Source organism: Festucalex cinctus, chromosome 3 (genome assembly GCF_051991245.1).
Source record: "Festucalex cinctus isolate MCC-2025b chromosome 3, RoL_Fcin_1.0, whole genome shotgun sequence".
Taxonomy (NCBI): Eukaryota; Metazoa; Chordata; class Actinopteri; order Syngnathiformes; family Syngnathidae; genus Festucalex; species Festucalex cinctus.
The window spans coordinates 33,435,237-33,455,766 of NC_135413.1; the positions used below are offsets into that span (position 1 = coordinate 33,435,237).

General features: G+C 48.7%; 5 protein-coding genes across 13 annotated transcripts; 2 read left to right on the forward strand and 3 right to left on the reverse strand.

Annotated features, from left to right (window-relative positions):
• Positions 1–417: 417 nt before the first annotated feature.
• snx20 (sorting nexin 20) lies at positions 418–4,668 on the reverse strand. Of its 2 annotated transcripts, XM_077517918.1 has the most exons (4): positions 3,396–4,668; positions 3,198–3,334; positions 1,658–2,019; positions 418–972 (listed from the first exon to the last, which is right to left on the reverse strand). In XM_077517918.1, the coding sequence occupies exons 1-4, from the start codon at positions 3,418–3,420 to the stop codon at positions 678–680; spliced, it is 819 nt and encodes a 272-aa protein (XP_077374044.1). In that variant the 5' UTR covers positions 3,421–4,668; the 3' UTR covers positions 418–677. The 2 variants fall into 2 exon arrangements, with proteins under 2 accessions (XP_077374044.1, XP_077374045.1); XM_077517919.1 differs by lacking the exon at positions 3,396–4,668 and having other exon boundaries at positions 3,172–3,308.
• Positions 3,538–6,593, forward strand: LOC144016592 (CD59 glycoprotein-like). 2 transcript variants are annotated; one of them, XM_077517922.1, is made up of 3 exons: positions 4,065–5,218; positions 5,310–5,411; positions 5,691–6,593. In XM_077517922.1, exons 1-3 carry the CDS (start codon positions 5,155–5,157, stop codon positions 5,891–5,893), a joined length of 369 nt encoding a protein of 122 aa, XP_077374048.1. In that variant the 5' UTR covers positions 4,065–5,154; the 3' UTR covers positions 5,894–6,593. The 2 variants fall into 2 exon arrangements, with proteins under 2 accessions (XP_077374047.1, XP_077374048.1); XM_077517921.1 differs by lacking the exons at positions 4,065–5,218; positions 5,310–5,411 and adding an exon at positions 3,538–4,047.
• Positions 4,818–11,181, reverse strand: kcnj11l (potassium inwardly rectifying channel subfamily J member 11, like). Of its 5 annotated transcripts, none has more exons than XM_077517913.1 (7): positions 11,163–11,181; positions 9,833–10,026; positions 9,462–9,629; positions 9,027–9,354; positions 8,312–8,581; positions 7,662–7,869; positions 4,818–7,095 (listed from the first exon to the last, which is right to left on the reverse strand). In XM_077517913.1, the coding sequence occupies exons 3-7, from the start codon at positions 9,618–9,620 to the stop codon at positions 6,768–6,770; spliced, it is 1,293 nt and encodes a 430-aa protein (XP_077374039.1). In that variant the 5' UTR covers positions 9,621–9,629; positions 9,833–10,026; positions 11,163–11,181; the 3' UTR covers positions 4,818–6,767. The 5 variants fall into 5 exon arrangements, with proteins under 5 accessions (XP_077374039.1, XP_077374040.1, XP_077374038.1 ...); XM_077517914.1 differs by lacking the exon at positions 11,163–11,181 and adding an exon at positions 10,146–10,970 and having other exon boundaries at positions 9,714–10,026; XM_077517912.1 differs by lacking the exon at positions 11,163–11,181 and adding an exon at positions 10,146–10,966.
• On the forward strand, positions 10,447–11,951 carry mphosph6 (M-phase phosphoprotein 6). Its single transcript, XM_077517920.1, has 5 exons — positions 10,447–10,704; positions 10,825–10,937; positions 11,258–11,348; positions 11,438–11,547; positions 11,623–11,951. Exons 1-5 carry the CDS (start codon positions 10,480–10,482, stop codon positions 11,756–11,758), a joined length of 675 nt encoding a protein of 224 aa, XP_077374046.1. The 5' UTR covers positions 10,447–10,479; the 3' UTR covers positions 11,759–11,951.
• Positions 11,862–20,465, reverse strand: LOC144016588 (glucose-6-phosphate isomerase-like). 3 transcript variants are annotated; one of them, XM_077517910.1, is made up of 18 exons: positions 20,186–20,460; positions 19,544–19,637; positions 17,578–17,646; positions 17,386–17,505; positions 17,219–17,302; positions 16,826–16,972; positions 16,676–16,747; positions 16,402–16,446; positions 16,257–16,310; positions 15,839–15,899; positions 15,727–15,770; positions 15,496–15,648; positions 15,308–15,437; positions 15,147–15,223; positions 14,038–14,166; positions 13,905–13,980; positions 13,760–13,826; positions 11,862–12,177 (listed from the first exon to the last, which is right to left on the reverse strand). In XM_077517910.1, exons 1-18 carry the CDS (start codon positions 20,305–20,307, stop codon positions 12,054–12,056), a joined length of 1,668 nt encoding a protein of 555 aa, XP_077374036.1. In that variant the 5' UTR covers positions 20,308–20,460; the 3' UTR covers positions 11,862–12,053. The 3 variants fall into 3 exon arrangements, with proteins under 3 accessions (XP_077374036.1, XP_077374035.1, XP_077374037.1); XM_077517909.1 differs by lacking the exon at positions 13,760–13,826 and having other exon boundaries at positions 20,186–20,462; XM_077517911.1 differs by lacking the exons at positions 13,760–13,826; positions 17,219–17,302; positions 17,386–17,505; positions 17,578–17,646 and having other exon boundaries at positions 20,186–20,465.
• Positions 20,466–20,530: the final 65 nt, after the last annotated feature.

Below are 20,530 nucleotides of genomic sequence, written 5' to 3' on the forward strand. Positions count from 1 at the left end.
GTTCTTTAATAAAAAAATATATATACTGACTGAAATGGAGACTGTAAATGTAGGAGAAACGTTTCTTGGGAGGAGCAATATGGTGGCGTCAAAAGTCTTTCCCTATGTATCGGCTATCCACTCATATATACAGATCAGTGTGTTGGCTGTTCGAACTTCAAAATGATTTCAAGGATATTCGTGGTAACAATATGACCGATTTTTTTTCCAATATATATATTTATCAATTCATGTATTTTGGGGAAGCCATGGCAATATATAATATTTAATCAATTCTAAATTTGTATTTTTGAATTTTGTTTGTATTTGTTTTTGTTTGATTTTAGATCAATGTTTTTGCATGTCAATTTTTCTTTTCTATCTGTTTTTATTTGGAACCCAAAAGAGAAGATTTTTTTTCCATCTTTATTGAAACATTTGAATCAATGATGCTTCAATCAATTCCACACTGTACAACAATGTGACGAAAGCAAGAAAAACAAAAGGATCTTTAAATATCCATTTTTTTTTTTTTTTTTAAAGTGGCTTTTTCAGTCAGTCATTTCCAGTCTTGACACGAGCGGATGAACCAACACACGAATTTGCATTTGCAACGTTTCCCAAAAACAAAAAGCAGAAGCAAAGACACAAAGTTGAAATCAAAGTTCCGCATTGGGCAGCCACTTCCCGCTTGGCTTTCAGTCGGCCAAGTCGTCCAGCACCACCTCCTTGAGGGAGGCGGCGGCGGCGGCGGCGGGGCCGGCGTCCTCGGCCGCCGTCAGCTCCTCCTGCAGGCGGGCGACGGGTCGGCCCAGCCGGTGGCCGGCGTCCACCAGCAGGCGCAGCAGAGGCGCTCGGTAGCGCCGCATCCCGTAGCGGCGGACGGCCGGCAGCGCCCGCTGGCCGGCCGCCAGCGCCTCCCGCGGCCGCTCCAGGTCGCGGTGGCACACGGCCACGGCGGCCAGCGTGGGCACCGCCCACGTGGCGCTCCGCCTGCCCGCGGCAAAAAAACACAACAATGGCGACGAGTCGGCGTCAGTGATTTTTTGGGCCTTTTTCATACTGCTGTCAAACCGTTACAATTTTGAATCTGATTCATCACACTTTCATTTGGATTCATCAGCTAAATTACTCGCGTATTGGCAGAATATAAAATACAAATTAGCGCAATATTTTGACATGAAGGCATTTTATGATCTGAATGTCATTTGCAAACATTGATTAAATGCGTGTACGCAATTGAATGCAATTGCTCAAAACGGAACAGCATCACATCAATTGGGTGCAATTCAGCAATTATGAATTCATTAAACGCAAATTTACGAGTTTTTTTTCTCTGAATATTGCCTGCGTGCTCAAATAATAATAATATTAATAATAAACTTTATACATGGCCTTTCTACCAGAGTAGAAATGTACACAAATATCGATGATATTTTAAAGCAAAATCATGACTATTCCACTGGAAAATGACTTTCTACTATTTTGTAAACCTTTGAAATTGGTTATGGATAATAAAGCCCATCTTTCCGTTTCTTTAGTGGAAAGATTGGAATTTTTTTTGAATAGTCTAATTTTCTGTTGATTTGTATGTTTTTATGTTCGAGAATGCTGATGAGCGCCTTGTTTGTTTGTTTGCGTGCTCAATAAATGTCAAAATCATGTCTCTGCATCTGACCTGTGCCAGGGCAAAAGTTTGTCGTGGACGGCGAGGACGCGGGCGAGCTGCTCCAGGGCGTCGGCGTAGCGTCCGGCGCGCATCAGGACGCGGGCGCGGGCGCGCTCCCGCTCGGTCAGGAAGCGGGCGAAAAGCGGCGAGTGGCCGCAGACGGCGAAGGCGCCGCTCAGGTAGTCCTGCAGCGCCTGCGCCTGCGCCTGCGCCGGGCCACGCCCGCGAAGGGGCGGGGCCGCTAGCGCCGCCCTCTCCAGCTCCTCCCCAAACTCCGCCTGCAGCTGGCGGTGGAAGCGGGAGAAGTGGGCGTGGCTCCGGCGCACCGTCACGTGACGAGGGCTGAAGCTTCCCGTGCTCAGCAGCGCCACCTGCAGGCGTTGCGCAGCGCGTCACAAACTTGCTTGAAACCTTGTTTGAAGTTGTCAAAATGATCGGAATAATCTTGACAAGCTCGAGTCTAAAGCAAACATTTTCAAGTGCAATTCCCATTCCAATTGTTTTCGTTTTCGTTGGTTTGTTTGCTCCTTAGGAGGTCGCGAACTGTTGACAGTGTCAATGTGGCCCAGCAAAGCTTCGTGTCTCTTTTGGTCATTGGATATTATGTTCGGAAACTGATATAAACATTGAAAAAACACTCGTTATTTGATTTTCATTTGAAAATAGAAAAAAAACACATTGAAATGCAGCTTGATTTTCTCGTTGGACAGGTCAAGAAAAGGCTGTTTGATTTCGACACAAATCGGAAAAACGGCCCGTGTTTTGTTTTGTTTTAATTGCCGGAAGTTGTCACCGCGAGCATTTCTCTTACTGGCCAGGAGATGGCGACACAGGCGTCTAAAAACGATATCGTCTTCTGATCATCTCCAGCCAACATTTTTTTCTTTTCTCTCTTAGCAACTTCTCATTGAATTATGTTAATTTTCTGTAACTTGTTATTAATTACGAGGTTATTTTTTCAATTTCTTTCAAAGTGTGTACTTTGCGTTTGTGGAATTGAGGAGATTGCTGGTGGATCGTGACAGAACACGAACTTTACATCGTTTTCGGACGCCACGCTGTCGCCATCTCCTGGCCAGTATGAGAAATGCTCACAGTGTCAACTTCCGGCAGTGTCCAACCAAAATACAGCACAGGCCGTTTTTCGATTTGTGACTCTTACTGTATCCCATTTTCCTTTCTGAAATAAACATTGAAAATCAAACTATTATTAGACTTTTCCGACCTGTTCCAGAAATCCAAACCAGAAAAATCAAGCTGTATTTCAATTTTGGTGTTTCTATTTTAAAACGAAAATCCAATAACGTGTCAAATTACGGCTCCGTGGATATCACGTTTGGAAACAGATTCTAAAAATAGAAAAACACTATTTATTATTTGATTTGGATTTCCAATCTGCTCGTCAGTGCGCCCTCCACTGGACCAAATGAGCAACGGCGTCGATTGCGTTCTCCAGTCTCGCCATGCAGACCATCTGATGTGCATATTATATATCGTCCATATTCACACGAACCGAACCGAACCGTCATCGATTTGGTGTGTTTGTGACCTCCACGCAGGCGTCTTCTTCATCTTGCTGCGCGTCGGACACGACGAAGAGCAGTTTGCCTCTCGGACTTTTCTCCGAGTTTTTCATCTCTCGAAAGTGCTGCTGAAGTTCCCCGGTGGTCAAACAGGAAGTGCCTCCTGCGCACAAACGCGCGCAACGTCAACATTGGAGCATTTTGCTCATTTTGCCGTCACCCACCTGTCGACTGCTTGCTGCCGTCCATGTTTCGATGACTTTCTGAGAAACTGAAACAAAAATCTTCGCTTCCTCTTTTCCTGTGCGTGCGAGTCAGCAAAGCATGAAAGGTGGCTCAGTGAAAAGTTCGCTCATTCGCCTGTTAGATCGCACAAGGCAGGTTGACGAGCGTGCAGGCGTTGAAGCCACAGGGCGGCCATCTTGCCACTCCCATCTCGCAAACGGGCGGGGCCGGCCACCATTTTAACAAGTGGGCGGGACGTGCTGCTTTTCCTTTGATCGACAAGAAGCGATCTGTTTGTTTTGTTTTCTTTCTGGTTTTGAGTTTGCCGTGTTTCTTTTTCTGCTTTATCTTCCAATCAGCTTCCCCGATCGACGGCTGCAGACCGCTGATGCGCGACTTCCGCCGTTGAAAAGACCAAAAACTTGTAGACGATGCCAACGAAGACAAAAGCAGTGCCCGGCTTTTTTTGCGGAAGGGAGTTTTGTATGGAAATGTGTCACTCTTTTGAACACAAATTGTTTTTAGAAGAAAAACCAGCCAGCTTGCTGGACTATTTTCCTCTCGTCCAACACGGGACCAGAACTCGTGTCACAGAACGCTGTCGGGATGAAATTGAGATTCATGTCAAAAAATACAAACTATCCCTTCAAGGCAAGTTATAAAATGTCTGATGTCCTCTTGTTTATCTTTACCAAATGGAAAACAGCATCAGTTTCTACTAAGTAGCGTCTCAAATGTTCTCCAATTGGGCTCCTGTCAACGCATGGGATCGTTTGCTGAGAAATGTTTCTCGGGAGGAGCAATATGGCCGCCACGCCACCTCAAAAGTCTTGGCCGAAGCAACTAAAGAAGTAGAATGAAGCAGTCAACCAAGAAATGGACGAAATGTAACGAAATAAAAAGGAGGGAATCCATCCTTCCATTTTCTTACTCCTCACAAGGGGTGCTGGAGCCCATTCCAGCTGGCCTTGGCCAACTGCTTGCCAGCCGATCCAGGGGGAATCCAACCATTGGTCTCAATCAGCTGCACCGGTTTGGACCGTGGTACATACAAGCCTTGGTGTGCACGTACGGGTCGGCCCACCGGCCAAGGCCGAAGACGTCTTCTGGCGTTCTTTCCTGGTCTTGTTGGGTCCGAAGCGGTTGGCCACAAGATGACTTGAAGGCCCACGAAGAGTCGCCTGCCAGTCAAAAGTCTGACATGCTCGCGCACGTGCAGAACAAAGCGGAACGGGTCCAAAAGGGAAATCCGATTTCTTGTTATTGCGCAAGGCACAAATACACAACAACAAAATTCACTTCGCACAGCACGAAAAAGACAAACTAAAGCGACAGAAGGAAACAAAACGTTTCCAACTGAGCGGATTGCGAGATGAGAAAAGGAAAACGCCAGCAAAGACGAGGACAAAACAAAAGCAGGCTGGACTTAAGAGTTTATTCGAGTCTGAGAACTTGTCCAAAGCCATCGAAAAAAATGGAGCAACAAGTCCACTAATTGACCGAGCAAACAAAACACTCAATTCAACTCGTGAGCGAACAAGCTAACCAATGTGCATCTTTCTCGGCTAACTTTTGTTTTCAGCTGAAGCAACCGACGACGGGACTCGATCGCGTGTTTTCTTGTTTTCACATTCGAGCTCTCAATCGTCCTTTTGTGCGTCCGCGCGTGCGTGCGCGTGCGCGTGCGGGGGACGGCGAGCGAGGACAAAGACGCGTTCTGACGGTTGACTTGAGCGGATTGTGGCACAAGACGACGACATGTCGCCGCGCGCGGATCCTCTCCTGCTCCTCGTCGTCATGGCGACCATCTTCCCGCATCAAGGTGGCTTTTCCTTTTCACCGCTTCAGTCGTCGCGATTCCAACTCACAACAAACTTCAGGTGACGTGACGTGACGTGACGCTGTCCCAGCAGGTGGCGCTCTCCGCTGCTACAAGTGCGCCGACTACACGGGCCGCTGCGACGACGTCCACGAGTGCACGTACGAGGACGCCTGCCTCACGCTCAGCGTGCAAGGTCGCCACGACCGGAAAGCAGTTAATGCGACTTCCGGTTACGCCTTTGTTGTTTGTGTTCGCGTGTCGATTGCGATTCATGTGCAATAGCGATTCCCGTCATCCATCTTGTGGCGCGTTCACAATCCCAAATGACAAGAATGCAACATTTCGTACCATTAAATCAGGTTTTTGTCTTCTCCTGAAACGTTGTCAAAACGCAACGGAGCACTTATGACGTCAGTTCCGCTTTTTGTATTGTTGTCGAACTGGATTGGCTCACGTTTGTTTTGCCTTTTAGGCGGCAAGACGCTCCGCCAGTGCATCCGCTACACGGACTGCGACAACTCGCGTCTGTCTCAGATGTTCCCGGCCGCCATGTCGTCCTTCTCGTACCGCTGCTGCAACAACAACCTGTGCAACTCCAGCGGCGCGGTGGGCGTGGCCCCGCCGCCGATGCTGCTGATTGGCTGGCTGCTCGGCGCGCTCGTCTTCTGCCTCTGAGCGAGCTCACGTTTGACAATAAAAAAAAAAAAAAAATCACTTGTCTCTAGTGTTCATTTTATCCGCCATTTTGAAATGTAGTCTTGCTTTTAGTCCCGTTTCAATCACGCATGTTACTTTTTATTATAGTTAACCGAGCTGCAGTTTTGCAAGGGGGCGTGTCATCGTGTGTCACATGACAGACGAGTAGAGACAAGATTTGGCAAAATGATATCATTTTCACCTCATTTTTGTTCATGAATGAAAATGTCCATAGATTTGAGTTGAGTTTGTACTCAGCGAAGTACGTTTTCGTCTCGTCTTTATTCGTTGACTGATATTAATGAGGGTTTGAGTCTCGTTTCAGTCCAGTGAAAAAAGTGTCAAGTCGATCTTCGTATGCTACTTTTGGCTGTATGAATATTACTTAGTTTTTAATTCAACTTTCACATTTTGCCTCTGACTGCATGGCTCACTAGTCCACTATTTGTATTTAATAATACCTTTTTTGTTCCCCCTTTAATTGCCTGAGGTGCTTTTTGTTTTCATGACATTTTTGTTGATGTGAAAAAATTGACTGGAGTGCAAATGATTTTGAATTGTTTTTGTCAGGAAATATTTTTGCAAATCTATAAATTGTAACTTATTAGGTTAACCTGACCTTGAGGCGTATGAAATTTTGGTTTTTGCTTTGTTGGAGCCATGTTGTAATATATGTAAATAAACCGATGTCAAATGTTTAAAAAAAAAAAAAAGTGTCAAGTCACTTCCACGTTTGTGTCTTCACGTATGTCATCAACATGCGCGACTGTGAGGTCACACAAACGCGCCTTTGTAAACAAAACAAAACCACGACAGGTGACGTCCTCACTGGGCCGCCTCCTCTCGGCCGGGGTCATACCAGGGTCGGGAGGCGGCGCCCTCGCAGGCCCGCCCCCCCCTCCGGAAGCCCCCCCTCCCGGCCCGGACCAGCCCCCAGCCCTGCGGCCGCGCGTCCTCCTGGACTTCGGCGCCGGCCTCCCGCGCGCCGCGCGCCTGCTCCAGTTCTTTGGCGCTGAGCGCCGACATGCGCACGGCCAGCGTGTTGCCGAACTTGGAGTAGTCGACGCAGTAGCGGCCGTCCTCCTCGCTCACGATGGACACGAAGCGGCGGCCCCACAGGATCTCGTCCGGCGTGTACGACGTCCTGGCCTGCATGCTGATGCCCGTCGTCTCCACCACGCCTGCGACCACAGCGCAAGAAGAACACGTCCCCGACCCGGATCCAAATACATTCGCAACGTGCAAATTAAACGATCTCACCGTTGTTACGAATACAGTTTGCCAAGTGACTCACCAAACTTGTGAGGGGGCGAGGCTGCCATATTGCTCCTCCCAAAAAACATTTCTCATCATCTACATTTGCCGTATTCAAATGGGAGAATAGTTGAGACTGTTTGACATTTATTCAACATAAACAAGAGGACATTTTACAACTTGCCTGAAATTATGTGCTTCATTCTCTTTACAGGAGGAAATACTTTGGAATGAATCAGAATTCTAAGTGAGCAAAACGGGTGTCTTGAAAGCAACACATCCCGTCAACACACTTATTTCTTTGTTTTAACTTGTTCACAAAATGGGGTTTGTGTGCCTCCGAGCTGAATATGGCTCGTATGTTGGCGAGGTGGGAGGAGCAAGATGGGGCGCTATATTTCCAGGCCAATGCCGAAAGCCATTTAGCAGCGCTAACGCTAACGCTAACGCTAACGCTAACGCCAAGGATGCGTTTCCACGCCGGCGAGCGCACCTTCCAGGATGACGATGACCTCCATGTCGGCGGTGGCCAGCGAGTGAGCCGACAGGTCGTAGAGCGGACTTCCCCTCTCCAGCGTGTGGCTGACGACGAGCGGCGACACCAGGAAGACGCCGTTGCTCCTCAGCGGGTTCTCCACCTGGATGTCCAGCTGGCTCACCGGGATCACTTCGCCCTCCGACGTCACCGTGCGGCGGATCACCTGACGGCAGACAAAAACAACAAGTCCGCTTCAACCTGCGGACTTGCTTACTTGCCACTGCTAATCAAACATGGCCGACGACCATCTTGGCAGTCATGCTGCCTTCGCAAGAACTTCAGCATCCCCGAGTGGCACAACGACGGGCCGAAAACCACAATGAACCGACGCCGACAGCACGGAGACAAGAAACTAAATAGGATTGACACAATTAGACACAGCTGGGCAAGACACGAGTGGCAGAGGATGCCGATTGGTTGACACATGAGGAAGGGCAGGCGAACGCTCGGCAAGCAAAACTAAGCAGATTATTATCATAAAAAAAACAACAACAACCTCAAAACCAAATCAAACGAAAAATTCCAAAACTAGAAATAATTAGGAGCACTTGAAATCTGTCAGGCGGCTGGTGGAAGAGGCCCCGCCCCCTGCCCGCCTCTCTCACCTGCAGCTGCACGGTGGCGGAGATGATCATGCTCTTGCGGAGGTCGCCCACCCTGAACATGAAGGTGGGCCGTCCGTTGCGGGGGGCCACCACGGCGTGGCGGGAGAAGATGAGCGTCTCGGCGCGCCGGTTGGCCTGCGCCGTCTTCATGAAGACGCAGCCCAGCATCACCGCGTTGATGATCAGGCCCAGGATGTTCTGCACGATCAGGCACACGATGGCCGCCGGGCACTCCTCCGTCACCATGCGTCCGCCGAAGCCGATGGTCACCTGGACGCACCTGCGCGTTACTCATCCGGCGACGACACGGCGCGACTCCAGAACAAAACAAAACGGACGCTCGCGTTTCCCTTCATGCCACGTCTTCGCGTTTCCGGCTCGTGTGGCATCCGAGACTTCGACGTTCCCTCTGGGAAATTCATTTCAGCATTCATCACATCCATTTTTGAACCGCTTGCTCCTCACAAGCGTCGCTGCTTTGGAACACCCCATTTTTCAATTACGCTTATTGGAAAAAAAATACATACACAAGTTTCCTCCTGTCCTGAAAATGATGAAGCATATCATTCCAGTTGTACGAGTCCTCGAGTTTATGTCTGACGAATTGGAAAACCTCATAAACGATGCTGTCAATTGTTTGGACGCTAACGATTAGCTTGGCGACGCGTACGACGAGGGCGCGAAAAGGAAGGCGGCGAGCGGCGACGGCTCCGACCTGGACTTCGATGGAGAAGAGGAAGGCGGAGGTGAAGGAGTTGATGGCGGTGACGCAGGGGACGGCGTCGGCGCGCTGCAGGCGGCGCGGCTGCAGGTCGCCGTGAGCGAAGGCCAGCAGCCACCACGCCATGGCGAACAGCATCCACGAGCACAGGAAGGCCGACGTGAAGATCAGGAGCGAGTGCTGCCACTTCAGGTCCACCATGGTGGTGAACACGTCCTGCAGGAAGCGACCCTGACCCGACAGCACATCGGCACATCATCGCTTCCAAACTTCGCTTCTTTATTAACCACACAGCAACACGCCACAATGACGCGTCCTTCCACTTGAGATGCACACACACACACATATACATCCATACACATATACACGTATGGATCCACGAATCCAAATGGGATTTTCCACGACAAACAAACGCCAAAGTGCGCTGACCTGCTCCCGGATGTTCTTGTGGGCCACGTTGCACGAGCCCGTCTTGGTGATGAAGCGCGCCCGCTGACACCGGGAGCGCTTCCGGTTGGGTTGATTGCGCTCCTCCGCCAGCCGGGTCAGCAGGAAGCCGTCGGGCACCAAACCCTTCCTGGCCAGCATCCTGGCACGCTAAACAATGTATTGATTAGCATTGTGCGTTCAATAAAACGAACGAGTACTGAAAATGACCGCCAAAAAAATCATGGATGGCACCTGTTTTTTGTTTTGTTTTTTTTCCTATCGATAAGAGCAATGGACCGATCACGTCCTTTAAAATGTTTTGTAAAAGAAGAAAAAGCGCGAGAAGATGAAGGTCAGGTCTCAATCAATACCTGGCGAGCTGTCGATCAATGAGGCGATTGTTCAAAGTGATGATGTATTTGAGCTCTCCATCGTTTTGCCGTCCTGATGTTTGGAGGACGACCGATGATTGGTCACGGTCACGTCAAGACATACTACTCCAACAGCACTGCCGCCGCTCTTTCAAAGTAAAACGTTGAGTACATCTGGTCCTGCGGTTTCTGCCCTAACAGTCGACAATAAATGCAGTGTGAAAATGTAAAACCTCAACAGAAAGAAATTTTGAGCTGTTTATCAAAGGGTTTTGAAGAGAAGTGACGTTTATTTGGGTCTCTATTAACTTACTTTGAAAAGTGGGCCAGGTTTGTTCCGATTTACTTTTGCCGCAAGCTTCGGCTTCTCCAAGAAAAGGCCAAAGGACCGTGAACGCAGCACAAGATGGTTGACAGACCGAGCCGCCATCTTGAAGCGGGAGTCCCCGGCCCCCAAAAGATGAATGTTCGTCAACATACAATTTGGTGTGTGTATATATATATATATATATATATATATATGTATACGGACCCCATTTAATGTGTATTTGGGCCAGGTAAACGTGATCGATTTGGGGTGTAAATAAATATGTCACATCGTAAGAGATGGCGAGGAACGATTCAGCTAGCGCGCCAATGCAGTAACGATGGCTGACCATTGGGCGGCGGTAATGCACCGCTCGAGTTTGCGAAGCGCGGTTCAACGCCGAACGAAGGAGGAGAACTTGCGTCCAACGTTGACTTTCTCTGGCTTCAAGCTTCTTTTTTTCTTTTTTTCTCTTCTATCACCGGCGTTCAAGTCGTCACGTCAAGCGACTTTGACTATGTCGGCCGACTCGGTGAAACTGTCCAAAAATCTTCTGCGCATGAAGGTACGTCACGCCGACGGTTGGCTAGCCAGCTAGCTAGCTAGCTAGCTAGCTAGCTGCTACAACAGGACGCAATGGAGCACGCGTAAACTTTCCGATTCTTGCGTGTTGTTTGTTGATCAGTTCATGCAGAGAGGTTTGGACGCCGAGACGAAGAAGCAACTGCGAGAAGACGAGAAGAGGATTATCAGTGACGAGCACTGGTACCTGGACCTGCCCAAGCAAAGCACGCGAAAGTAAACAACACGCACGCGCCCCATCACCAGTATCGTTCAATCGTCGTAATGACGAAGGGACATTTATGGACATGAACGTCGCCCCCTCATATATGGAAGCAAAATACAAATATAAAATAAATACAATTAGTAATACATATCATTTAAAAAAAGAACCACTTTGAATATAAAAAAAAGTCAGGAGGAAATAAAAAGTACCAAATAGAAAAAATACTTGCGTTTCACCTTGGAAAGCTGTTGAAGGAAATGTGGTGAAAAAACAAACAAAATATCAAAGCAGCCCAGTCGAGGTTGTGATTTGTGGCGCTTTTTCCTGCCAGGAACTTGCTGGTGGAGGAGAAAAGCGCCGTCCCGCTGGAGGGGCTTCTGTACGGCCGAATGTCCTTCCAAGGCTTCAACCCCGAAGTGGAGGTTGGTGAGCCGGCGGCCATGTTGGATGTGGCTCGGCGACAGCAAGTCCAACGGCTGTTCCGTTCCGTTCCGTCTTGTTGCGCTCGCAGAGGCTGATGGCGCTGATGAACCCTCGCCCGGCCGGGAAAGCGGCCGTCCACGCCGACGCCGACGCCGGCCGCATGCAGACGGACGTGACGGACGAGGAGATGGCGCTCAGGTGCGTTGACGGTCGATCCAACGATGCCTCACGCCGGATCGGCCGATGGCTCGCCAGCTGCCGCTTGTTTTGCAGGTACGAGAGTTTAGTGGGAAGCCTGAAGAAGAAGTTTGCCCGCAAGCGCGAGCCAAGCGCCGTCCGAGACCACCTCCATGAAAACGCGCTGGAGGAAAACGCCAAGAAGAAAATGTTCCGGAAGCCTTGCGATTGACGGGCACGTTTGTGCTTCCTTTTAAAGACTCGTGTTTTTTGTTTTTTTTATAAAAGCAAGACTTTGAAGGAGTTTGAACTTTGATTATTAGTGATATCGCAAGACGTTTTGATACTTTTATTGTTTGCCGACAAGGAAAAACATTTGTTCACAATGTCGTGGAGGGGGCGGGGCTATTAAACAGCAGGAAGCATTTTGTGGCCTTTTTGTTTGGACAAAGCGGAATTTGTGCACGTGAGAAACACGACAGAGACGACGGACGACACGAAGCAAGCGTGGAATGTTAGCCGGCGAGTCAAGCAAAATTCTTCTTGAGGAAGTTGATGAGTCCGTTGGTGGAGGCGTCGTGAGACGAAACCGGGGCGGAGTCGCGCAGCTCCGGCTCGATCTTCTTGGCCAGCTGTTTTCCCAGCTCCACACTAGGGGGCGCACACAACAACAAGAGGCTCATTTAGCTAACTTGGTCCCAGCCACTGACCTGTATATATGACTGGATAAGACCACGCACGCCGTTGAAGTCACAGGGCGGCCATCTTGCTCCTCCCACCTCACGAGCAGACTCGATTATATACGAATACGATGTACAGCTTACAGGCAGTTAGTAGAAGGTCAGAAGTGGGCGGTCACTATTTTGTAACACGTTTCAAAAATAAATATGGTACATAAAAAAAGTCACGTGTGCCGCTTTGAAGACAAAATGATGCAGCACTTAAAATCACCTTGAAATAATTTCATTGCCATGACAGAATTGGACTCAGTGGATGAAAATCGTGTAGTAGACTTGGTTGAGCAATCGAAACCTTCCACGAGCTGTCTTGACTCGATACCATCTGAAATCTGTTCAGATGGATTTGCAGCAAATAATTAACTGCTCACTTCAATCAGGTGCGCTTCGGAAATCTGTGAAAGTAGCCGCCGTCAAGCCCCAAAAAAAAAAAAAAAAAGAACGCAATGTCTCCCTGCTAGCAAATTATCGACCAATCGCAAACCTTCCCTTCGTAACCAAAAGAGGTGAAAAGTAGTTTTTAATCAACTCAGCAATTTCTTGAGCTTAAACGGACTTTGGGATCAATTCCAGTCAGGTTTCCGACCTCATCACAGTTCAGAAACCGCTCCGATTAAAGTCGTGAACGATATACGATTGACAGGCAAGGTATCGGCGAGGTATCGGCGGTGGTCTTGTTGGACCTCAGTGCAGCATTTGACACGATTGATGATAATATATTGTTGGACAGGCTGGAAACGTGGGCGGGGTTCAATGGAACAGTCCTGAAATGGTTCCGGTCCTATTTTGTGACTATTGGACATTTTGAACGTGATGGAAAGGCCGTGACATGTGGGGTCCCTCAAGGGTCAGTCCTTGGACCCTTGTTGTTCAGTCTGTATATGTGTTAACTTTGGGTCAAATGCTTCACAACGCCGATGTTGACGATCAGTTGCGCAGATGACACAATTGTAATTATCAGTGACAGCAGTTCGATCAACGTATTGTGTCATCCTCGAGAGCAAATTCACAACTGGATGAAGCAAAATTTTCGTCAGCTAAAGAAAACAAAACGAGCTCATTGTTTTTGCCAATAAAGAAAATAAGAATTGCAGTTAAAAGACAGCTTGAGTGACTTTACAAACTCAAGACCAAGCTGGAAATCTTGAGGTACTAATCGACTCCGATCTTCAGCCATCAATTTCAATTCATCTTTTCGCAGCTGAAAACCACATCCAGACTGAAGGACTTCATGCTTCAAGCAGACCAAGAGAAGATTTGATCACGTAACCGTCTTCAGACTGGACTCTCAAAAAAAAACCTTCTGTTGAGTAAATTGAAAACATGACAAATGTTGCCGTTTCTAATAAGTCGCGTGTCAAATGTTCAATACTGGATGGGATGTCGACAAAGGTTTGTTGGGAGGAGCAATATGGCCGCCTCAAAAGTAGCCTATCGGCTAGCCACTCCTTTATTTCCACGAGTGGTCCCAGCTGACATGTTGGAGGGCAACTCACCCCCACTGGTCGTAGCTGTTGATGCCCCATATGACGCCCTGGACGAAGATCTTGTGCTCGTACATGGCTGAACGCATCATCATCATCATCATCATCATCATCATCATCATCACGTCAAATAAAAGCAATTTGAACGCCGACTGACCGATGAGCGCTCCCAGCATGAACGGCGTCAGCTTCTTGAAGACGATCGAGTTGCTGGGCTTGTTGCCTTCAAACACCTGCAACAGAAAAACGTTGACCGACGGCGGGCGGGCGAGCGAGCGGGCGGGCGAGACCTTGTGAGGGAGGAGCTTGTCCAGCGCCGGTCCCGCCAGGCCGGCGGCCTCCAGCTCCCGGCGAGCCTCCGCCGCGGTTTTGCCCTTCATCAGAGCTTCCGTCTGCGCCAGGAAGTTGGCGCACAGGATCTGGAACAAAACATCTTCATCGCCATACGCTCGTCTTCGTCACAAGCCCCTCCCCCGCCTACTCGCCAATGCGACAGGTGGTGTGTTTGAAAACAAATACAAATGTTTTCTGAACACAAACTTCCTGTCAACAAATTGTGTCTTTCTGAAACGATACATATTGTGCATCGTTTCATTTTAGAAACGGTGACAGCATTTTTCATGTAACATTGCAAAAGTCAATAAAATGACTTCAATATTAAATTGTGCGCTTCAAAAAAAGCCCAAACATAAAATATGTTTTCAAAGGTTTCAATTGAAGCTATAATAATCGACATTTTTCATCGAAACGTTGGACAGATAAACACAATTCAAAGGAAATTCTTCTTTGCCTGAAGATTTTCTCCACCCCTCTTATGAGGTGCTCCCCCTAATGGCCCACCAAGTCATTGCTCAATAAGTCTTGAACAATGGCGGCGCATATGAACTACAAATATCAACCTAACTTCTAATCTATCAGGATTGATCACAATATTGATTGATCGTCACAATCAGTACTTGATATTGAAATATGTGCTGAAATCCAGAATTCATTCATCCAAACTTTGCCATCATCGTTGACAAAACATTTTGGCACCTTGTTGAATTTCAAATCGGCAGAAGCTTCCAGAACATTTTTGTGGCCGTGCACCAAAGCGGACTGACGATTGGTCGGCAACGTTCGCTTTCACTTTGGAAAACAAACCCAAAAAAAAAAAAAAAAAAAAAAAACATTCCAAATGTTGGATTTCCAATGGACGGACGTGAAGAAATATTTTTTCATTGTGGAGATGATTGCAACTTTTCTTGTTCAGTGCAAATTGCGCAACATTTGTTTGTCTGTCGTGCTGGCAAGAGTGCAAAAAGTCACCAAACAAAACAAGCCGCTGATAACGTTGACATTTGTTTTGCGTGCTCACCTCGCCTTGAACCGCACACACGCACGCACACACGCGACTCACCTTGTGGTGCAGGTTTTCCCTGATGGGGTTTTGCGACTGCGCCGGAATGAGGAAGTCGGCGGGAATCATGCGAGTGCCTGCAAACCAAAACAACAAACGTTGATCCCACTGACGTCTGCTGACGTCTGCTCTTTTCTGTTCTTTTCTGTTCATGGCGCGACCTTGATGGATGAGCTGGTAGAAGGCGTGCTGCCCGTTGGTCCCGGGCTCGCCCCACACGATGGGACCCGTGTGGTACCCGACACGACTTCCTTCCTTGCTGACCGACTTGCCGTTGGACTCCATGTCGCCCTGAAACGCGCCCGCTTTCAGTCACTGGCGTGCGCGCGCGCGCGTCGGGCTCGCGTACCTGCTGGAAGTAGGCGGCGAAGCGGTGCATGTACTGGTCGTACGGCAGCATGGCGTGCGTCTCCGCCTGGAACAAGTTGACGTACCAGACGCCCAACAGCGCCAACACCACCGGAAGGTTCCCATCCAGCGGGGCGCTCACAAAGTGCTTGTCCTGCCACAAAGATAGGCGGGCGTCAACATACGGCGGCGACATCATCGACATCGTCATCATCATCATCATCATCGTCACCATCCAGTGGGCGCCGCTCAGAAGCCGCTCAAAGTTGTCGAATCCTGAAAAAGGCCACAAGCAAGCGTGAGTCGGCAAAAGCGCCAGCGGACGCCGTCGCGGGCGCTCGTACCAACGTGCAGCGGGACGGAAAGGCCGATGGCCGACCACAGCGAGTAGCGACCGCCCACCCACTAAAAAGGACGACATCATCACATCAGGCAACACAAATCTGGTCACAGAAAAGCCACACTAAATTGCCTTCCAAAATTTTGGGTTGACAAAAACTAAACCGGCAAAAACTTCTTGAGGAATCGGGTTGATTTTTAAAGACATTTCAAGTGGACTCATTTTGAAATTGAGCCTTTGAAAGTGTGTCACACACAAGTGATGTCATCTTGCGGCACCAAAAGATGACATCACTCCCATGCTGCACACAATACAGTTTCGACAACAAAAACTCATTTATGAAACAACTAAAACTCAATTCCAAATTGAAACAAACTCCAAAACGCTGATGAATAAAAAGGTCAAGCAAGACGTGAACGTACGTCCCAGAACTCAAACATGTTGGCCGTGTCGATTCCAAATTCTTGCACTTTGACCTGCACCACACACACACACACACACAAAAGTGTCATTTGTTTGGTTGTCACGACGACCATCATCAAGCAATGATGACATCATCAGACTTACGGCGTTGGTGGAGAGAGCCACAAAATGTTTGGCCACGGCGCTTTTCTGCAACAAACAAACAACTGTTGAAAGCACAAAATCAAATACCACACAAAACATCCAAACAAGGTGGTGCCATGCCCACACATGTGGGCAAGGAGAGCCTTTTGCCTCCTTGCATTCTGCCACCAGGGGGCAGTAAAAGAAGATGAGATGTGGAGGCGACGCTCGGAAAACTTCAGCAAGTTGACGACATTTCTTTCAAAAAAAAAAAAAAAAGTGCACATGCGCTTACATCATTGGCAGCACGAAGGAACCAATCGCGCGCAGACTCCGCATTGGTGATGGTCTCCTGCGTGGTGAAGGTCTGCGGGTGCACAAACATCATCATCATCATCATCAAAAGCAGCGAGATAAGCGTTAGCGTTAGCGATAGCGAGGCCACCTTGGAGGCGATGATGAAGAGGGTCCGCTCCGGGTCCAGCTGAGCCAGCGTTTTGGCCAGGTGGGTCCCGTCGATGTTGGAAACAAACCAAACGTTGGGACCGCCCGCCGAGTAGCTCTTCAACGCCTCCGTCACCATCAGCGGGCCCTGAAGGCAACACGGCACGTCACGGCGAACTTCACTACAAAATCAAACGGCCCGCTTCAAAATCATGCGACAGACAAACACAGGAAGGGAAAGCCTTCAAAAAAGGAAAGAAAAAAAAAAAACTTGTTCCAGATGGCGCGTGCTCACGACTTCCTCCATTTTTCTTCTACTCATTTTTGAGCTCGACGCGTGAACAGGAAGTGACATGAGCAGGAAGTGACGGCGAACAGGAAGTGAGCAACTGACCAGGTCTGAGCCGCCGATGCCGATGTTGACCACATCGGTCATGCTTTTGCCGGTGAATCCTTTCCAGTCGCCGCTGCGCACTTTCTGTCCACAACACAAGACGACACGCGCACGTCACGTCAACACCTGGCGAGCAAACGCAAACGCACGCACGCACCAACACGCACCTGCGAGAAGACTTTCATCTTGTCCAGCACGCGATTGACTTCGGGCATGACGTCTTTGCCGTCCAGCCGGATGGGCTCGTTGGAGCGATTGCGCAAGGCCACGTGCAGCACGGCGCGACCCTAAAACGCGCACACGCCCCGCGCGGAATGAGCGAGCGAGCGACGGAACGAACGCAAACGGCGCCGGCTCACCTCGGTGAAGTTGATCTTGTCGCCTTTGAACATGCTGTCCCGGGCCCGCTTCACCCCTCGGGACTCCGCCTGTCGCGCGTCACATTAGATTCGACATGTTTGGATCAATATTTGAAGGCCGTAAAACCCCCCACAACACACTTGATACACTTTTCTCATTTCCTCACAGTTCTCTCAATGTTTGTCATCTGCAAACAAACAAATCTGCGATACGGCGAGCTTGCGATGCGTGGCGGCCATCTTGCGTTGCCACTCATTAACTGGAATCTTCAGGCTTGTTTTCGCGCGATTGGACAATGAAAATCGGGCAGCAGAGTTCAACAAACACGTGACGATTGTGTTGAGTGACATGAAAGAGGAAACGTCCCAACCAAACGTTTGCGAAAGGCGCAATTTGGACGTGAAGCCGCAATTTTTGGGCGTGCGAGAGGACAAAAGCGAGCTTGTGAAGCCGACGCCGGCCAGCGGCAGACTTGCTTGTGCCAACGTTTCCTCCCGCCAACAAACAATCGGCTCGCTGAGGCGGCACGTAGCGGCCATCTTGCTCCCGTGCTGCTCTTCTGTTCAAAGGCGCAACCACGCCTTCCCTCCCCCCCGTCGGCTTGCGACATTCGCACGCCGCCTCGGGCCCTTGTGCAAGGCAACTTGCCAACTTCCTGTTGCCACAAGTTGAAAAGGCAAAAACGCTGAAACTCACACAAACGCCAAACGTTTTATTTCAGCTTTTTTTTTTATCTTCAAGTTCAACGAGTTAGTGAAGTAAAAAGCGGCACTTGATGGCGCAACAGCAACAAGTCAGCTTTTGCTAAATATTTGACTTTAGAATTCTTTGCAATTGTTTGACTTGTGAGGTGCGATTCTCGTAACGTTGCGGATTTGCTAACGTGTGCCGTTAAAACGTTGCAGACTGCACATGCAAAAAAAAATTAAAAAAAAATGATGCAAGACAAAAGCAGTTTGGCTTTGACATCATTTGCGAATGATTGTTCATTTGGGAGTTTTTGTTACATAAAAAAAATCAATGCTGCCATCAATAGCATTTCATCAACATTTTAGTTGCATCCTGGCAAAAAACAAGCACGACCGTGCCGTGCGTTTGCCATCATCGCACGTCAAAAGCATTTAAGTGAGGTCGCCCACAGTGTTCATTTTGAAATTTACTCTCAGTTTTAGTCGCACTTGTTAGTTGTTTTTTTTTTATTATGACAGTTAGTGAACCTCATCCCGGTTTTATTGAGTCCAGTTTTAGTCGACTACAAGTCAAACATTTTAGTCTTTTTAGTCTAAGAAAGCATTTTATTTGGCTAGTTTTAGTCAACAAAAACTGACAACGTTTTAGTCAGGACAACTGTCATTTTTTGTCAGCAGATTATGTTGAACCTTTTTGGATCTAAAACTATTTCACATCAAATTTTCTCTTCTTTTTTGGATGTAAACCACTTGACACACAATTCAAACGGCTACTAATGCTAGCTATTAGCTAGCATTAGTTTGTGGTCGCATTCACATTATTGTTGGAAGTTAAGTTAAAACTATAATTGACTTTTCTTTTTTTTTACCTTTCACTGTGAACCTCCTGTTTGTCCCGTCTGTCACGATTAGCAGAGACAAGATCTTACAAAATCATATTTTCATCTTGTTTTTGTTCATCAACTAAAATATCCATTGATTTTTGTCCACTTTTTATGACGTGAAGGACATTTTCATCTCATCTTTATTAGTTGTCAAAAACGCAACGACTGATTTCGTCCCACTTATTGTTTCTTAATGAGGGTTTTAGCCGAGTCTAATCTAGTTTTAGTCCAGCGAAAAATGCGCGTTGGCGAAATGATTTTTGTTTGTTGACGAAAGGAACACTCGCGTCCAACTGCCACCTTCGGACCGGTCGCCGTCACAAACAACAAAACAAGCCTTGATTGGGGATGAAGCCAACATGGTGGAATATTTGGAGCAGAGAAGAGGTTACCATGGCGATGAGCATGTCCATGACTTCCTGGGTGATGAGATTCTTGGAGTAGTCCAGCAGGAGGTCGCCTTCGTCGTCCGTCTCCACCTTTACACTGACACACACACACACAAAATGGTCTGTTACATTCTGGATTCCGGTTGAGAAACGGATCCAAGTGGACCAATCAGTGACGTCACGCTGATGGACGTGAGCAATGAAGTAATTATGGTGGGTGGTCGCAGGCTGCGCGTGCGGCGGGGCACGTTCGCCACTCGTGACGTCATCGCTGCTAACAGGTTGACGCAGTCTCGAAGGTTGACGTCGTTAAATATGCAGTGATTAATGTTATGATTGCAGGTGTGGAATACAAGCGACGGCGTCCGATTATGGAAGCCTTTAGCTTTATTAGCAGCTTGCATTAGCTGCTCGGAATCTTCATTAAGCCGCCAAACGGTTTAAAAGCTCACGTCGTCGCCTGACATTTGCAAATGTGTCAAACAGGCCGACGAGCAAATCTTGATTTGAGTTGCCTGAACGCGGCGATGACCTTGTGGCGCACGCCGAGCCGAGCCGAGCCGAGCCGAGCAAAGGCGGCACGCGCCCGAGCCGAGCGTCCACCTTTGGACACGTTCGCCATTGATTGGGGTCGGCGTCGCCCACCTGAAGCGCTGGAAGCGGTCGGGCTCGGCGGCGAACATGTCCCTCATCTTCATACTTCCGCCATGGGCGCGGTGCCACTCCAGTAGCTCCTGATACTTGGGGTCGTCGCTGAGGAGGGACATGATGGCTCGCAAGACACGAAGACGAACTGGACCAGAACCGGAAGACCAACGCGAAGGTTACTCGCCGTTTGCTTGCTTGCGGACGCAGAAAGACGCCAAGCGACCCAGTGAGGACCGAGTCGACTGGGCCCCGCCCCGCCCCGCCCCCTCGTGTCCTGGCCAATGAGCAGCGGAGAAGCTGGCCGCCCTTTCGCGTCCTGACCAATGGAAGGTGGAGATGATG

Coding starts and splice junctions, on each gene's coding strand:
- mphosph6 (XM_077517920.1), top strand. CDS start 10,480: ATGGCTGACCATTGGGCGGCGGTAATGCACCGCTCGAGTTTGCGAAGC. Junction 10,938..11,257: donor CCCAAGCAAAGCACGCGAAA/GTAAACAACACG, acceptor TTTTCCTGCCAG/GAACTTGCTGGTGGAGGAGA. Junction 11,548..11,622: donor GACGAGGAGATGGCGCTCAG/GTGCGTTGACGG, acceptor CTTGTTTTGCAG/GTACGAGAGTTTAGTGGGAA.
- snx20 (XM_077517918.1), bottom strand. CDS start 3,420: ATGGACGGCAGCAAGCAGTCGACAG. Junction 2,020..3,197: donor AAGAAGACGCCTGCGTGGAG/GTCACAAACACA, acceptor CAACGCCTGCAG/GTGGCGCTGCTGAGCACGGG. Junction 973..1,657: donor AAACTTTTGCCCTGGCACAG/GTCAGATGCAGA, acceptor TGCCGCGGGCAG/GCGGAGCGCCACGTGGGCGG.
- LOC144016592 (XM_077517921.1), top strand. CDS start 3,828: ATGCCAACGAAGACAAAAGCAGTGCCCGGCTTTTTTTGCGGAAGGGAG. Junction 4,048..5,690: donor ATACAAACTATCCCTTCAAG/GCAAGTTATAAA, acceptor TTTGCCTTTTAG/GCGGCAAGACGCTCCGCCAG.
- LOC144016588 (XM_077517909.1), bottom strand. CDS start 20,307: ATGTCCCTCCTCAGCGACGACCCCAAGTATCAGGAGCTACTGGAGTGG. Junction 16,311..16,401: donor TGGCTCTCTCCACCAACGCC/GTAAGTCTGATG, acceptor TGTGTGGTGCAG/GTCAAAGTGCAAGAATTTGG. Junction 15,649..15,726: donor TGAGCGGCGCCCACTGGATG/GTGACGATGATG, acceptor TCTTTGTGGCAG/GACAAGCACTTTGTGAGCGC.
- kcnj11l (XM_077517913.1), bottom strand. CDS start 9,620: ATGCTGGCCAGGAAGGGTTTGGTGCCCGACGGCTTCCTGCTGACCCGG. Junction 9,355..9,461: donor ACAAGAACATCCGGGAGCAG/GTCAGCGCACTT, acceptor GTGCATCTCAAG/TGGAAGGACGCGTCATTGTG. Junction 7,096..7,661: donor GGTCATCGTCATCCTGGAAG/GTGCGCTCGCCG, acceptor CTGTGGTCGCAG/GCGTGGTGGAGACGACGGGC.